Below are 16,445 nucleotides of genomic sequence, written 5' to 3'. Positions count from 1 at the left end.
AGTTTATCTGGATGCTTCCTGGCTGTAGACCTCCATCTGTGTGTGGTAAATCTGTCTCCTTCAGCTGAGTTTGTACTCATGCACATTCACAATAGCACTGCAGTACTTAGACATTTCCAGGTTGTAATGCTCACTGCTGTCTCTTCTCTAAGAACCTGTGTGTCTGCGCAGCTGTGAACTGAGCTTTCATTTCTTCTTCCTACTTAGACAGATGCCACGAGCTGCGACAGCATCCCATTCTGTCTCCCCGAGAGAGGATCTCTGCCTGATAAACCGTCTGACAGTCTCCGCAGCTTTAATTCAAATTCTAAATGCTGGTGGTGCTGGTGGTGATGGATGTGAGCGCACATTCAGGATTAGCCTGATTCCTTTACTCATCAGCCTTGAAAATGTTCAAATACAAAACACGGGGTTGAAATACTGGGAGTTTTATTTAAAAGCCATCCATGTGAGCATTTCAGGGTCAAGTAATAAAGAGCTGACACACGGACATACCGCCGTACGCCTTTTAAAATTCACAAACACAGAATATGATGAAAAAAATATGCAGCATGCAACTTCTACTAAGTGTACAGCATTGCAGTACCAAACAGAACACATGGAGACACAGCGTAGGAACGGGGTAAACAGTTTCTGTCTGATGTACTAGTGCATTATGATAAAAGAGTGTAAGGACAGACAGAAAGGGAAGCATGGTGGTGTCCTCTGAACAGTGAGAAGCAGTGAGAGAGACAAACAGCTGTCTAAGATGGCTTCCTTTCCTGATTTCCTGTTCATATTACGTGCTTAGAAAGACATGAAGGCAACAAGCTGTTGGATGCAACAGATCAATAAACCACTTCTACCAATTCAAGATAATGTTGCTACGGGAAGCCATTTGACCGCTGATGTTTTGCACTCCTGTTCACGAAGTCCGATGCACTGCACCGTGAATGAGGCATAGAGGCAGCCATTCAACCTGATAACAGTGGTAACATTGGTTTTGGCACTTAGGGATTGGAGTTAAGATAAACAAAATGGCAATAGGAAGTGTTGGACAGGTAAGGATTCAGATTGGTTGAGAGCGGCTGTGGTTTTGCGTTCAGAAACGGGCACGGATTCTCTCCAATGGGTCTGTTTCCCACATCTTGGGATCCCAAGCCTGGAACCAGCCAGTGAAAGTCGGAGGCTCTGCTCCCTGTTTGATGGTGGTGATGGGCAGTCCTCTGCGACCGGACGGGTCTGAGTCCACATAGTCTTTTGCTGCATGGCAAGAAGTAGACAGTGGGAGGGACAGGAAGACGGAGACAGCAGACAGGCAGTGAGAACATGGAAAAATCTAACACAATAGCTTTGCTGACAACAGACTTTGAATTTTTTTTCCCCTCTTGGATTTAAACAAAACATACATTGTAGCTCAAATGTCAAACACTTTTAAAACCAGTTACACATCCAGCAAATGTGGAGCAATATTATAATTCATTATAGTCATTATCATATCATTCACTATGTTTCCTCTCCTGAGGGAAATATCTGGCTTTTTAGCTGCTAAATGATCCCATATTTCTCCAGCCAGTGGCTAACTTTGTCTGCTGTTAGTCAGGTAGCGTTACTAGTGCATACAGGGTTTTTAATTTTTTTCTTGTTTTTCCTGAAAATAGCTGCCTGCCACAACTAACTAAGAGGTTGATGAGAGTGAATCATAACAGCAAAGTTGTAGACATTAAAACCCAAAGAATAAGCCCAAAGAGGCTAAAAAGCTCCACAGAGTTGAGGGGAGCTGCAGAGCTGGGTGATCATTTTCTCCTGTTCTTAATATAAGAATACTGATTAGTGAAGCTTTGACATGTAGCTGAATATGTAGCTAATGACAAGTAAATAGATTCATACAGCCCAGTAATACATACATTCATGCCATTGTCTGTGCGGTAGGCATTAAAGGCCCATTATTATGCTCTTTTTTTCTGAACTTCCCTCATTAATAGACTGTTGACTCTACATGGCTAACATGGTCTACATTTCAAATCTTGAGGAGGACACCTGGTAAAATGTACGTAAGGTCACAAAATGCTCTGAACGCCTCATTCAGGATTAATAAAGAACATACAAGACATTCGGGATTAATAAACATACAACAGCATATAACATAGTTGAATTCAGATGCCTAACCTCCAGGTTTGACAGACCCAAGGTAACTATATTATGGCACTTCACCACACAGTATGAAAGGATCAAGAAAACTTACCATGAGCTCTTTCTCAACAAATTTTTAAAATACTTGGATTAATATGGTCTGTAATTGTATTAAATCTTATTGTACCTTGTTGCAGAAATACATTTTTACAGTAAAGTGAATTTGTGAATGAGTTTATTGTCGTCCTGCTTTGGATGCAGGATGCATTTGAAATCTTTTACTTTAATTAAACCCAACAGCTATGACTTAATGGTGCTTTCTGGCAGCAAGTATTTGATGCAGGACAGAATGATCTGAGAGGTACATTTGTTTATTCCTAAAGGGTTTTTGTGTAACAAACCTATCTTGGGAGCTCCAGTCTTTTCCTCTGCATTAGCTTCATTGCCGACCCAAAGGAAGATCTACAGGGGAGAGAAACACACTCAGTCACTCCAGCGGTCTCCAGTTGTGCAGAGTTTTAGCAGTATGTGTGCCTCTATCGAGTCTGTGATGTCTCTGAATTCCAGAAGGACATTTTGACAGAGAGCTCATCTTACCTGGTCCCCAGTATCCAGGAGCATGACATCATCAGTGGCCAGGTCTGACTGAGTGAAGTCTCCTGGTACTTCTTCAACCTAACAGACAGTGCAGAAGAAACTGCTTAAAGAACTTTTTAAAAAATGTTCCACAGCTGCAGCATATTAGTGACTTACAGTAAGTCTTCCAGTTTTGTTGGAGCAGCCAAACAGACGTGGGGGAATGATCATGTTCTGCAGACTCTTGGAGCTCTGATATTCCTTCTTGCCACCGAGAGCAGACCAGAAGTCAGCTGGGAGGGTGAAGAAAATACAACAGCCATCAGCTTCAAGTATTTTGTCCCATATTTGGTGCTTTGTAAACAGGAAGTGAATCACATCCTCCACTAAGAATGATGCAGCCGCTCTTTGGGCCAGTCATCAACAACATGCATCATCTTTTCAAGTTTAAGCAAAAGCAGACCAGAAATGCAGCAGTTATGTCTCATTGGGCCAATGAGCTGCTTTATTCCTTAACGTTATGTCAAGGTTAGACTAATGACTTAGATAAAGTATAACAACATACAACTTTTGACTTTACATTACTGCACAGCCACGAGTATAATGTTTTCTACGGTATGATGATTTTGACTATTTCATAAAAGTCAAAAAGACCAGCATTGTTTACAATATCCCCTAAAAAATCACATTTGGCAGATAACTAAAGGAATATACTATATATAGCAGGTTCTTCACATGGGAGGAAAAGGAATAAGTATTAAGTAACAACCTTGCTAACCTTATAATTTGTTCTTTCTCTTGTTGTATTACATACAGTATATTGGTCCTCAGACAACACCCACCTGGTTCCTTGCCCTCTGACACCTGGGTAGCACTGCCACCCAGGAAGCCCGTCACATGCTTGGCAGCCTCCATCTCCTCATCACTGGCACCAACGCCCCGCCAAACAAACATGGCACTCGAGGATTTCAGCACAAACACGTCGTTGGTGTTCAGATTGGACGCAGTGGCCTCGACCTGAGGAAACACGTGCAGACAGGTGAGAGGGGGAAATCACCATCCTATGCATGACATCAACACCCAGCCACGTGCAGACAGACAGCTCACCTCCACAGCACGGGTGGCGCGGGACGAGCTCTGCCGGATGTGGAAGAGGCGAGTGGCGGCGGCCTGTGACTGTCCACCTTTGCGTGACGTTCCTCCGCTGTGGATGATCATGGGTTTGCCCTGGAACAGGCTCATCAGGTGTGGAGGCTCCTGGCCTTGCGTCACTCTCACCTATGGATGAATAGTATTGTGGTATTTCAAGGGGAAAAAAACATAAAATAAGACATGTCTGAAGCTGTTTTTGATGTCATCATTATTGCTGAGGCTTTGTTTTAATGCATACATCACTGGGCTCGAGAGTATCAAAAATTTAATAAATAAATGAAATGACTTCTTAACTCATTGATCCAGTTTTAAGTTCAAATTCACATTTATGACCATGAAGATGTTGTAAATCCTGAAATATGTGTGGTATGTGGCGCAGTAGTTTGTGTGGTGTCAAATTGAACATTACGGTGACACTGCCCTCTGCTGGTTGTCTGAGGTTGGTTGCGTTTCATGGCAGAGGAGTTCAGTTATTACTGAGATTTTTGGTCTTGGTCAGCAGCACTTAGTCCTCTGTGATAATTAGGTTTAATAAATTCGAGAAGCTGAATCCTCATTAGCACTAAAAGGACAGCTTCACTTTGTTTTTCTACAGCACTGCTCGTCTGTCTCATTTAGAGCACCTACAAAAACAACTTTAAGTACAAAGTTTAAAGACGGAAATCATAAGCTGGTAAACATTACACGTTAGTTTTCAATTTTGACACCTTAGCTGCAACTTCTTACTCAACTTCCACAATCCTCTTCTCATGTTCAGAGAACTCGAGCAACTGCAACTTTTCAATTTATGTCAGCTTCCGGGGACAATAACTGATTACATAATCATTGCTAACACTAACGGCATTAGATGCTCTGCAAATCAAAAGTGAAAACAGAGTGCAGTCTTTTGCAGACAAATTGTTTACAGACAGCAGTTTTACAAAGTCTTCCCAAGCTCATGTAGTAATATCCTTTACACAATCATGTGTTCACAAAGTGGTGAACTCCATCCTTGCTTGTGAGCGACTGAGCCTTTCAAGGATGCTCCTTTTATACCCAATCGTGATACTATCACCTGTTACCAATCAACCTGTTTACCTGTGGAATGTTCCAAACAGGTGTTGTTGGAGCATTTCACCACTTTCCCAGTTTTTTATTGCTCCTGTCCCAACTTGTTTGAAACATGCTGCTGCACCAACTTCAGAATAAGCAGATATTTACAAAAATCAATGAAGCGGATGAGGTCAGACATTAAATATATTGTTTTTGTACTGTTTTCAATGGAGCATATGTCACAAAGGATTAGCGAATGATCACATTCTGTTTTATTTCTGTTTCACACAGCGTCCAGGCTTATTTGGAATCAGGGTTGTGTTATTCCTTTAATCCTCTCGAGTCACAGCCGAGTGCGATGTTTGTTTTGTTTGATGTTGGGAATTACTAAGTGACTGTACAGAACCTGAGCTTGCTTTTACACATCATGTAAAGGTGAGAAGATGTCAGCGTCAAGCTCTAACCTGAACCGGGGATCCTCCCATTGAGTCATCGAGCTTCACTGTGAGGAACGCCGATCCTGCCAGCTCATCCTGTGTGCACTTCAGGCCCTGCCTGACACAGCAACACACACACTCTGAATGTCAGTTCCCGGTGTGGATGTGGTATTAGACTGGGTGTGGTGCAGTAGTGTGCTCACATGCTCTAGTACAGGTTTTAATTAACACCGTATCACAGAAATGACACTGTCAAAATATACACATTTGTATGGATCTTTGTTTTTACCCACCAGGTGTAAATGATGTGCTGCTCGCGGCCTCCCAGTCTGTAGCTGTAGAGGATGAGGTAACAGTCTCCACCATAGAAGTGACCATAGGAGGAGGGATCCACAGCCACCTTCTCACCATTCTCAACACGCCAAATCTGAAGGCCACACCACAATCTGTTTTGCCCAACTATGTGACATTGTTTTATGTTTCTATTTTAAAAAACCTTTAGCACACTCTTACCTGGACTTTGCCTTTGCCATCATCCACCATGCCATGCTGGGCTGCCATGGCCTTGTTGGTGTGCAGGGTGGAGGCATCGAAGGGCACCTGCTCCACTTTGGCTATGCGGCCGATGGTGAAAGCCTTACTGGGGCCAGTAGTCTCGTCTTTGTCCCTCCAGTCACCGAAGAACTGCTTAAACAGCATTGTCTCACCTCCCGCAGGAAGCACTTGGATCTGGAGCAGACACAAGTCACGGAGCGGTTTCAGCTTGTGTTTAATTATCTCCATCTTTTTGTCATAGCATAATATCATTGAATTTTCCCAACAGAGGAAAAATGTACACTAATTACGTGGAAACAAGATGCTGCTTTTCAGCAAGACTTTTCTGTCAGACTGTTTGGGCACATGTGAGTTTTACCTGTGTCTTATTGGAGTACCCTTTGTCTTTGATGAACTGCTGAGCTGCTGACATGGCTGCTTTACGCTCTGACATGTTGGCCTTGGGACCTGGTTAGAGTTGGACATGAGGGGAAATTCTCAAAAACAAGGTGCGCTTAAACTTTATCTTATTGCACGTAATAAACTGCCAAGTAGTAATATTAAAGTGCAGAGTTTAGTGAAGGCAGGTGTGTTGTGGGCTTCTCCCATAGAAGATGTTTCACTGAATTCATTCCATGACACTTCCAGGAGGCTCAAAAATGTATATAAATGAATGCAAAGTATCTCTGCCACAATTTAAAAAACAAGTAAGAGTCTCTGTGATGCTGTCAGCACCTTTCCAAACAAAGACGTTCCCGTCCACGCCATTGTCCAGGATGTAGCACTCCTCGGGAGACAACATGGCCTGTTTGAAGGGATTGGTTGGAGCCACGGAGGACACCTTCATCGAACCAGTGGCATCAGAGATCTACAAAGCAAAGGGATAGCATCAGCTACCTGCTCTGTTCACAAAGTGTGAGGTTCAGTGAGAATGTATTTCTTCAACATTCTCCAAACACCTTTTTATTTGTTACTATAATTCCACTTTTTTTGGAAATGCATATTTTCAGATAGATAGATAGATAGATAGATAGATAGATAGATAGATAGATAGATAGATAGATGGATAATTCAGTTGAATTGTCAGTTTTATTACTCACCATGTAGAGGGCACCCTTCTTCTTGTTGGAGGTGTCCACCTTCTCATCATCGGGAGTGGCCGGGGAAATGGTGCCTTTTGGTCCCAAAGCCTGAACAACCAGAGGAATGAATCATTGTGCTCCTCTTTATGATGTTATGTTGATGCTAAGTATTACTTCTACTTACTTTACTACTCAAAGTTACAATTGTGTTTTCTATGCACAGTTAAAGATCAGTAGTGTCACAGTGGTTTGTTTTGTGCTTTATGTCTTGTCTATGCTTTATAACTTCTGTCAAATTAAAAAAGATCTTGATGAATTTAAAGCAGATCATGTAAAGCTCCTCCCTCCCTCATTAGGCCTCTCTGGAGTTTACCCTCTTCTCTTGTTGTAAAGAAAGTGTTTACAATGCCGCCTTGGCACAGAGTTGGCACATGAGCAGCACATTACAAAGGGCAGCATTGTGTCCACTCTTTCCCACGCTGACTAACTCACCGGCCGTGAAATGCATCAATAACATTTATAGTTTCTGCTCACAAGTGATCACCTGTGGGGTGAAAACTTCAGTGCGCAGCTGAGATGCGCCAGGAGAGGGAATGAAAATGAGCAATGCGTGTGCATGTGTGTGTGTGGAGCTGTGTATTACCGCTATGACTTCTTGCGGCTCATCCCCTTCCTCCACCATTTGCAATTTGGCTCTGCCGTTTCTCTCATTGTCTCTGATGCAGATGGCAAAGTTAGAGGCCTTCAGCCTCTCATAACGGTTGCACTCGCTGCCACACCATTGAATGATGTCCTGCAGGACAGGGAAAGACAGGAAATAGAGATTAAAGCTTAAAACATAAGATTTCAGTCCTGATTGATTTGGTGACAACCATGGTTACTGGTGGTAACCACAGGTCTCAGAGTTTTGGGGGCAGCAAACACAGCTGTTAGTGCAGTTTACAGTGCAGCCAAACAAACTTGTTTTGTTTTTTAAAGGAATAAGTCATTATTTGTGCTCTTTACATTGTGTCACGAGCAACGCTGATCACATTTATAAATGAACTAGCACCAGTAGGAAATGTTTGGTTTGCATAATAACCAGCATAGATTATACACTACATTGTTTCCTGTCAATCCCCCATGCTTGGGTAAGCAATCGGAATTCAGGACTGGAATGGCGGAGTCCGCCACTAATAATGACAATGACTGTATAGAGAGGAAATTACAGGATGCAAATACATTGAATGCCTTCTGGTGAAAAAATGCAGAACATAAATAGGGTTCGGTGTGGCATTTGATGTCATGAAAATCTTGAGAATTGTTACTTTAAGAATCAGGTCGCACACATACTAAAACAGCTCACCTTGCCCAAGTCAATAATAAAGCAGTCTCCCTTGTTGAAGCTGGACCAGGACCAGTCCACCTCTGTTGCTCTGATAGTCCTCCGACCCTTGATATGCAGCAGGCGCTTCACGCTCATGTCATTGGTCACCACATGATTAAAACCTGAGGCCACGCCCCCTTTCTGTGACAAAAAAATAATAACTAAAGTGAGGTTATATTCAGGAAAATCTGTCCCAAAATCTAAGCTGACATCAAACCAACTAAACAGTCACAAATGCACTGCTGAGAGGGTCTGAGGTAGATGTGTGGACTCAGATGAATTCATGAGACACGGGGCTCAACATTGGCTGCACGGTGAGGGTGAAATGAGTTTTACACAAAAACATAAAACCTCCAAGGACAAAAGGCTGTGAATTGTGCTGCCAAATAATGAGATTAACGTGTGCTATAAATCACAGCTAACAAAGCCAATAAACCTTATCAAATGAGGGAAATGAAAGTAACATGATGCCTGCCTGGAAAGGAGGATCATGTCTGCTCTGTGGAACAGTGGCGTACCTGGGAGGCAGATTTGTCTCGCAATGTGCCATCCTCGGTGAAGCCATTAAACAAAACAGGTATTTACAAGACATGCAAATGTACAGACACACGTTCTGTTGGAGCAAAAACAATGTGGCCGCTCTGACCGCAGATGGTGTTCGATGGGCCTTTCAACATGCAGAAACTAAAGCTGAGATCTACTCCAGTCATTTCATGAGAACAAAAGCAAAGAGGGACTTCCTTGCTCTTAAAATGTCCACTGAGGGCTTAGTATTTACCCACAATGGCACAGTCTTGTCAGCATCTGGAGGAGTGGCTATTTAGGCCTCAAAATGGAAACCACATTCATGCCGTTCATCTTTGTGCCTTTCTCAAGAGAGAGTCAGTAAAATTTTCCATGGCAACAATGCAGGCTCTGTTTATTCTAATGGGAAGATTCTGTCCTAACAGTGGAGTTACCAAAACTATGAAGAGATAATGAGGTTTAGTTCTGTCTCTGTCTCTTTTCCAGGAGAACGCTGTGTAAGTTTGTGTGTGCGAGCTGTGTTTCTGCACATGTGCAGAGCAGAGTTTCCACCCTCCAACTCTGCAAAATAAGTAAACAAGACTAATTACATCCAACTAAAGCCAGAAGGGGGTTTGGATGCTTTTCATGGCAATAAGAAACAGATGGCTTGTAAAAAAGAAAAAAAAAAAGAAAAGTAGCCGCGCTTAGGTTTTTCAAAATGTCCTCCTTTTACCAGGGCGGCTGCCTCGGCTGCAGGCAGGCAGGCAGGCAGGCAGACACACCCTGGGATGTGTTGTGGGGAATGTTGTGTTTCCTCTGAACTTCAGACTCATCATCTTAACTGCATGGCAAAGTTCATGGGATGCTGGCAATCATTAAACCCTGTAGATATATTTAGGTCTGAGAGTTCTGAGCCAGATTGCTGCTCTGTTTGTACATTTTGTGCCATCATAACTTTGACTGTTCACGCTGTAAGAAATACACTGTGTTGAACACTGTAACCTCTCCCTTGCTCACTTTGTATTTTACAGTGTGTATGTTTGAACCAGGGAATGAAAACACAATAGAAACATTGCTTGAAAGTTTACTTATTCATGCAGTCATTAACTTAGAGCAATAGTCCCCAATCCTCAAATACACAGAAATGTGAACTTGTGACCGCTCGTCACGTGGTGCACATCCATCAGTGGTGTGCAGTGTATTTGAGAAGCTAGCAGCTCTGTGAAGCTGTACTTAGGCACAGCAGCCCTTTGAGCTAAATGCTCACATCAGCATGCTAACATGCTCAAAATGACAATGTTTAGCACGTATAATGTTGACCATGTTCACCATCTTAGTTCAGTGTGTTAGTATGCTAACATTTGCTAATTAGAACTACTCACAAAGCACAGCTGAGGCTGATGGGAATCACTTTATGTTGGTAAGGATGTGCTCATAATATAAAGTGTTTTGAGGTACTTGTACTTTACTAGTATTGCCATTGTCTACTACTTTATACTTCTACTACACTCCAATTCAGAGGCAAATACTGTACTTCTTACTCCACTACATTTATTTGACAACTTTAGTAACTAGTGACTTTGCAGATTTAGTTTTAAAATACAAAACATATTCAACAAATACATTTTGATGTAATATTAAAGATTATGCTAAAACTGTGTTGATCCCCAAATATACATTATTCTGAAATATACCATTCTGCATTATGAGTACTTATACTTTGGGACCTTTAAGTGTGTTTCGATGCTAATACTTTTGTACTTTTATTGAAGTAAAAATGAATATGCATTATTTTTACACAAGCATTTCTACGTTGTGGTATTGATGCTTTTACTTAAGAACAAGACTGGAGTAGTTCTTCCACCTCTGCAGGTTGGGATACAGAGTATTTTCATTCAGATAGTGGCACCAGCTGTCTGAAGTTGTCTCTGCTGCACAGTGAAGCTCACCTGGTACTTGATTCCTGCCTTGAAGTACCCCAGAAAGGTGTTGGATTCGTTGTTCTGCACCTCCCTGAACTGCACCGGCCCACCACCCAAGAAGTCATCCAGCTGTGTGGCAAAGATGGCCGCCGCTCCACTCTCGTCCTGGGAGCACTCTTCCCCTGCAGGAAAGAGACTTTAGTAGTCAATCTGTCTTTATCCACGTTCTCTAACTGCATCACATTGATACTCGTGGATCGAGTTTCTCACAAAAGCATGAAGTTATTTTACATTAGCAGAGCAAATGCAGCATTCTAGTTTCCGCAGTGACCCTATGGGACCTGTGAGTCAGGACTGGAGGCTTTGAATCACATAAACCACATCTGCAGCAGAGGCGCTTTCTATCCTGCTATTACCGTCAGATGGCGCACAACATGGATAAAACTATTCCATAATTTTACATGACTAACATCGATCCCGGACACAGGAATTAATTATGTCCTCTTGTTATTTCTTCTTCAACATCTTACAGATGCTTGAAGTGGCTGCAGAAAACTAAAAGAAGTATCTGTGTGCTGCCACTGCAGGGGAATTGGCTGGGAACACTGAAAACATGCAGGGACTGGTGCCTCTCGTGTGGCCTGCAGAGGTATTCCATATGTGAGTCATGGAGCGGTTTCTTTTCTGTTTTTGTTATGTAACTGAAAATTTACTGAGCACTGGAGGACTTAGCATTCAGTTTAGGATTTAAAGCTGTTAAGGTTGTGTGTCATTGTTTGCTCAGCACAGACCTGAATTGAGTCTACTATGGCAGCAGACAGAACTGTGTGGCGGAGAAGAATTTCACACAGTGGTATGACTCTTTCAGCCACTCACAGAGCAGAGGATGTTTCACAGCGATAGTGTAAAACAGCCATATGAGGAAGTTTCAATCGCTCCGTTAGTTTCATAATACCTACAGTTACAGCGAAGTTACTTTTTTTACTGTTAATATTTTAGATAGACTTCAGTAAGGAACTGATAACAATACTGTACTTATACCCACTTTGAGAGCTGATGCTTTATTGCCATTTAAACAATAGGAATTTGTTATGGTGAGCTCACACAATAGAAAAGCAGAAGCTTCAGGATCATAAAACCACTCAGAGAATTAAAAAAGGTTGTGAAACCATAAAATTGTACCAAAGTAATGGGGAAAAAAACAAGTGATAGCACTCAGGGAGCATGCTGCAGCACGTTCCGGCTTCTGCCAACAGTGTTGTTGATTATCTCCCAGAAATGAAATGCAATGTTGTTCCTGACAATATTCAAGATAAACATGAAACTAGTTACTATCAGCACCATGTAGTTCAGAGAAAATGAGTCTGTGTCTTACCCAGCCACATGTGTATGTTGTATGAAGGGGCTGAGGTGGTGAAGAGCAGCAGGTAGGCGTCCCCGGTATAGAAGCTGCCATGCAGGGCCTGAGGAACCGGCTTCAGGTCCAAGTTCTCAATACGCCACACCTGCAGGCCCGGCTGCTTTCCTGCACCCGCGAACTCCTTATGGGAAACCATGATGGCTCTGAGAGAAAGACAGAGATGAAGAAAGAAGGAGGAAGAGAGCAAATATGGAGATGTAGGAGGCCAGAGGGAGACAGGAGAAAGACAGGGAGTGATTTTAATACTTTTTGCCTTGCAAAACTTTGCTGCGAATTCAATCTTATAAACCCCAACCCAAGCCAAGGATTCTGTGAAGAATGGAAAGAATACACTAACAGAAAATGCGGAAGCTGTGTTTTGGCATCAGTATCATTGTGAGTTTCTTGAACGCTATGCTTTTGTAGAGTTGTGGGTAACAGCTGAGAGAAACCACAGTGGATATTAATACATGTGTTATCTTGACAAGAGGCCTGTTACCATACGCAGCTTTCAATGTTTAGACTAAACCAGACAAACAAGTTCTTAAACCTGTAATCATTCACCTGTTTGTGCTGCTGTCACATCTGTAAATTGTTCGGATGATTCGTCCTTGGAGTGATTTTCTTCGAATAATTGTATCGGACACTGTATGACACTGAAGATTTGACATTATGTGCAGGATTAAATGCTCTTTTATGGATTGGGAAAATTCTATTTCATGGGCCAGTAAAACCCATCACACAAAGCCTAAAACAAGGCTGATTTTCAAGAATATTTCAGACATACTTCAAGTTGTTTTGAACCTTGAAATCAACATAAACTGCGTCAGTGTCAGAAGAGAGAAAAAAGCTTTTTAGGATATCTTCATTTCTGAAAATAAAACCCATAAAAGACTTAACATCTTCTGAAATACACAGTGTTTGTAAGTGAAACCAGACTGATGTGGGAACTTTGAATCGTTATCAGCTGATACAGTTTTTATCTGTAAATAATCAACCAACATAAGAGATATAGCCACTGTAGACACAGCACGACGTGCACGACCCAGTTTTAACTCACATGTTTTATGTCTTTATAGCTGATATGGAGTGAAAACATAATTAACTGTGTATGACTACCACATGAACTTGACTGCGGGCTGCTTCAATAAACTACTTTTATGAACTAACTGTGACACTGTTACATGTCGTTCACAGTTGAAGAAATTGTTTCATTTTTTAAATGAACTTTGGATCATGATGCGAGCACCACTAAAATTGAGAGATTATGCAGATTTATGTTCGCCACGATTACACAAGAGCCAGATTACAAGTCAGTGTGGCAGCAGGATTATTGCTGTAGTGAGTCTGACGTCGACTGCGATGACACAAGATCTGGCAATGTCCACTTCCCCAATTACTGTCACAGCTTACAGTCCATATAGCCTGTGATCCACAGGCTGTAGTGTAAGCACACGCTGCTCCTGCTCACTGTGCACGGTGTATTATCTGACATAATCCAAACAATCACACATCATCAACACCACCGCCTGAAGGAGTCATGTTAGTGTGGAGTTTGTTCAGCTGTTAAATGAGTGGCCTGCAGCTCAGGTTTCACCACAGAGAAGAAAAACAGTGAGTGGACTTCCTGTAGCAGACTGACCAGTAAATGCTGCACCATGGATAAATCTTCACATCACTTAGGATAATGGACGTTTACTGTCTGGAGCCAGACGCACTGTTAATACCACTGCTGTGACCTGATATTGAGCCTATTAGTGCAGGTCTGTGGGGATAAATGCAGAGATGTACTTCTGGGAAGAGCATCTCTGACCTGCAGCCTCCAGCAGCTCAGACTGCTCGCGCTGACAGGATGTTCCTCCGTGTATTTATTTAAATGAGGACGTGCATCTATGCAGAGTAACACAGAGTGAAGCCACGATTCATGCACGGCACTTTCATATTGAGCAATATTTACTCTTAGTGCCAACTCCATCTTTTTTTTTTTTTTTTTTTTTTTTTTTTTTTTTGAGTATTACATAACATCCAAACTACCACTTCCTGCACTTCTAAGGCAGGTTTTTGCGCTCCCTGTCATTCACAAGAAAACAGCAGAAATTAAGAGTATCATCCCCACAACAAACAACGCAACAGCCTGTGTTTCCATAACAAATGGAAACGTTTTGGTTCCTGTGTTTTCGTCCCTTTCACTGGCAGCTGTGACTCATGAGAGAGACATGAACGGAGACTTTCCACATCTGGAAATCCAATCGCGTCAAACTTTACAGACGTGGACACAAAACAAGAGTAGAAACAGCGAGCAGCCAATCAGTTCACAAAGCGAGTTAAAAGTCTGCATGATAATATCAAAGAAAAAAGGCTCGACAGACAAATCAGAGTCCGAAAAGTCACATAATGTGGACGCATGTGTGGAAGAAAAAGCGAACTCACAGTTTGCAGGATGAATCACACAAGGAGAGATGAGCAGAGAGAGGCTGTAGATGTGGGAGTGGGCTGAGAGCGGAGAGTCTTTGTGCTTTAATGTGGAGTAATAGAGGAGGAGGAGGAGGAGGAGGAGGAGGGTTCAGGTCGTGCAGGAGACAGCGCACTGATTGGTCGACAGGAGCTGCAAAGATAAAGATGCTTCTGTCACCCTGCGAGGCAGAAGATTTCCTCAAAGGTGCAATTAAAGTGTGTTCAGACAAACGAGGAACTGACTCGGTTTGCGAAGATTTCGTGAGCTCGACTCTGCGCCCCTCGTCGTTCACTGTGTTCACACCGACGGGGACAAAGTTCGTCAAGTCATAATGTCCTCATGGAGCTGCAGTTGAATCAACAGCTTGTCTGTTTACCCTCTGGCTTAAAGGAATGGTGTGAACAAAACCATCACAGCAAGGAAAAGGTGCCGCCCTTTGATTTCCTGGAATACAGAGCCAACAGGATTTTTAAAAATATGTGTAGGAAACAGTGAGCTGAGTGGGTTAGTCAAGAGGTTTTGATTCTAAAGGAGATTTCAGTGATCCTTAAAGCCTCTCCAGCTTCAAAAGCCTTCCCTGCAGACAGTAGACGCCACTAATATGACTAAACACAGTCTCATTACACTCACACACCAAACACATGATTTGCTGCAGCTCTGCCCTGCACACAACCTGCTGCACCACAGAGACCATTTCAAACCTGAAGGCAGTCCCACACAGGTCACACCCAGCCTCAACCTCGTCTAACCTTTCTCTCTCTTTGTAGGTGGGACACATTCCCGGCTCAGGGGTGATGAGCGACATGGCTGTTTATGCGTAAATGTTAAGCACACAAAGGATGACAATGTGTGGACACGTCCAGCAGAAACACAACCACAGACAGGCAGGAGCCTCAGCAGAACGCAGTTAAATGTCTGACTCTGGATGCTTCATCTAAACCGGGGCTAGTTTCGTTCAGACTTTCAGGTTACACTTGAATGCAGGATGTCTTCTCTAGAGTTTGGCCCATGGGGAATGAGTGGCTTTTCCTCTCTGCTTTGTTTTCAGTCTTCCAGCTGCACACTTCTGCTTTAATCTGACAGATGCTGTGACCTTCAGCACGTCATGCTACAGTACATGAGAGAATAGAACAGCCTCTCCGCTCTCTGCCGGGGATTCTGATGAAAAAGTTTGTATGTTTTGAAAAAGGAAAAGAAAAGGAAGTGAGTGAGGGCGATAAACTGATCTCTCATGGCATTTCATCAGGACAGATTTGCGAAACAGCTGTAAAAAATAAACCTTCCTGAAACTGTAGAGATGTATGCAGTTTCATTTTGTCCATAATGCAGCAGAACACACTGGGGCAGCCTGTATGCATCAGTGTAAAGGTCCCACCGTCTGGAAGTCATCAAATATAGATGCCTCCCAACAGCTGGCCATCAAGCAATCACACATCACAACCAAAAACATGCGACATTCTATAGAAACCTGAAATATTCAAATAGATCTGTAAAAAGAGGAAGCCTCTGTGCTGCTGTCTTTCAGGTTTCTATAGATTCTCAAAGTTCAGTGTTGACTCTTCAAACACAGAGCTGGTTTTCCTCCGTCCATTACTACATGTAAATTAGCTATTTTGTTTGTAAAAGCAGATCTAATTTAGTCGCTGTTCTCAGGTACGAGGGCTCCACCATCACTCTGAGCTCAGCTGTGTCTCTGTGGGCAGTGGGACAGCGCTGGTGCCGGACTGGGGTTCCATCGAGTCTTATCATGAAACAGGATGTGACATGGCGGCTGTATGGCTGGCTGCCGGAGCCCCTTTGTGCCTCACACTGACAGCTGACTGATGCACATCCTCAGTGACAATACAACCAAGCTAAAATGGATTAGACTC

At 42.7% G+C, this 16,445-nt stretch overlaps 2 protein-coding genes across 4 annotated transcripts in view; one reads left to right on the top strand and one right to left on the bottom strand.

Annotated features, from left to right (window-relative positions):
• nsun4 (NOP2/Sun RNA methyltransferase 4) overlaps positions 1-16,445 on the top strand; it is a 181,782-nt gene that overhangs the window by 113,939 nt on the left and 51,398 nt on the right. The window lies entirely within an intron of this gene.
• scinlb (scinderin like b) lies at positions 413-14,604 on the bottom strand. 2 transcript variants are annotated; one of them, XM_076745371.1, is made up of 17 exons: positions 14,550-14,604; positions 12,096-12,283; positions 10,748-10,902; positions 8,271-8,432; positions 7,569-7,718; positions 6,944-7,033; positions 6,579-6,711; positions 6,223-6,311; positions 5,823-6,038; positions 5,603-5,736; positions 5,337-5,427; positions 3,796-3,966; positions 3,531-3,705; positions 2,866-2,981; positions 2,710-2,787; positions 2,514-2,574; positions 413-1,242 (listed from the first exon to the last, which is right to left on the bottom strand). In XM_076745371.1, exons 2-17 carry the CDS (start codon positions 12,274-12,276, stop codon positions 1,082-1,084), a joined length of 2,163 nt encoding a protein of 720 aa, XP_076601486.1. In that variant the 5' UTR covers positions 12,277-12,283; positions 14,550-14,604; the 3' UTR covers positions 413-1,081. The 2 variants fall into 2 exon arrangements, with proteins under 2 accessions (XP_076601486.1, XP_076601485.1); XM_076745370.1 differs by lacking the exons at positions 10,748-10,902; positions 12,096-12,283; positions 14,550-14,604 and adding an exon at positions 8,810-8,923.

Source organism: Chaetodon auriga, chromosome 12 (genome assembly GCF_051107435.1).
Source record: "Chaetodon auriga isolate fChaAug3 chromosome 12, fChaAug3.hap1, whole genome shotgun sequence".
NCBI lineage: Eukaryota > Metazoa > Chordata > Actinopteri > Chaetodontiformes > Chaetodontidae > Chaetodon > Chaetodon auriga.
Note: the sequence above shows the minus strand (reverse complement) of the source record. Positions and strands in the feature narration are given on the sequence as shown.

Bases quoted from the DNA above. Each gene is read 5' to 3' on its own strand.
- scinlb (XM_076745371.1), bottom strand. From the start codon at position 12,276: ATGGTTTCCCATAAGGAGTTCGCGGGTGCAGGAAAGCAGCCGGGCCTG. The intron at 7,034-7,568 runs GTAATACACAGC...CTGGTTGTTCAG, and splicing joins AGCCGCAAGAAGTCATAGCG to GCTTTGGGACCAAAAGGCAC. The intron at 6,312-6,578 runs GTGCTGACAGCA...AACTCTAACCAG, and splicing joins GAACGTCTTTGTTTGGAAAG to GTCCCAAGGCCAACATGTCA.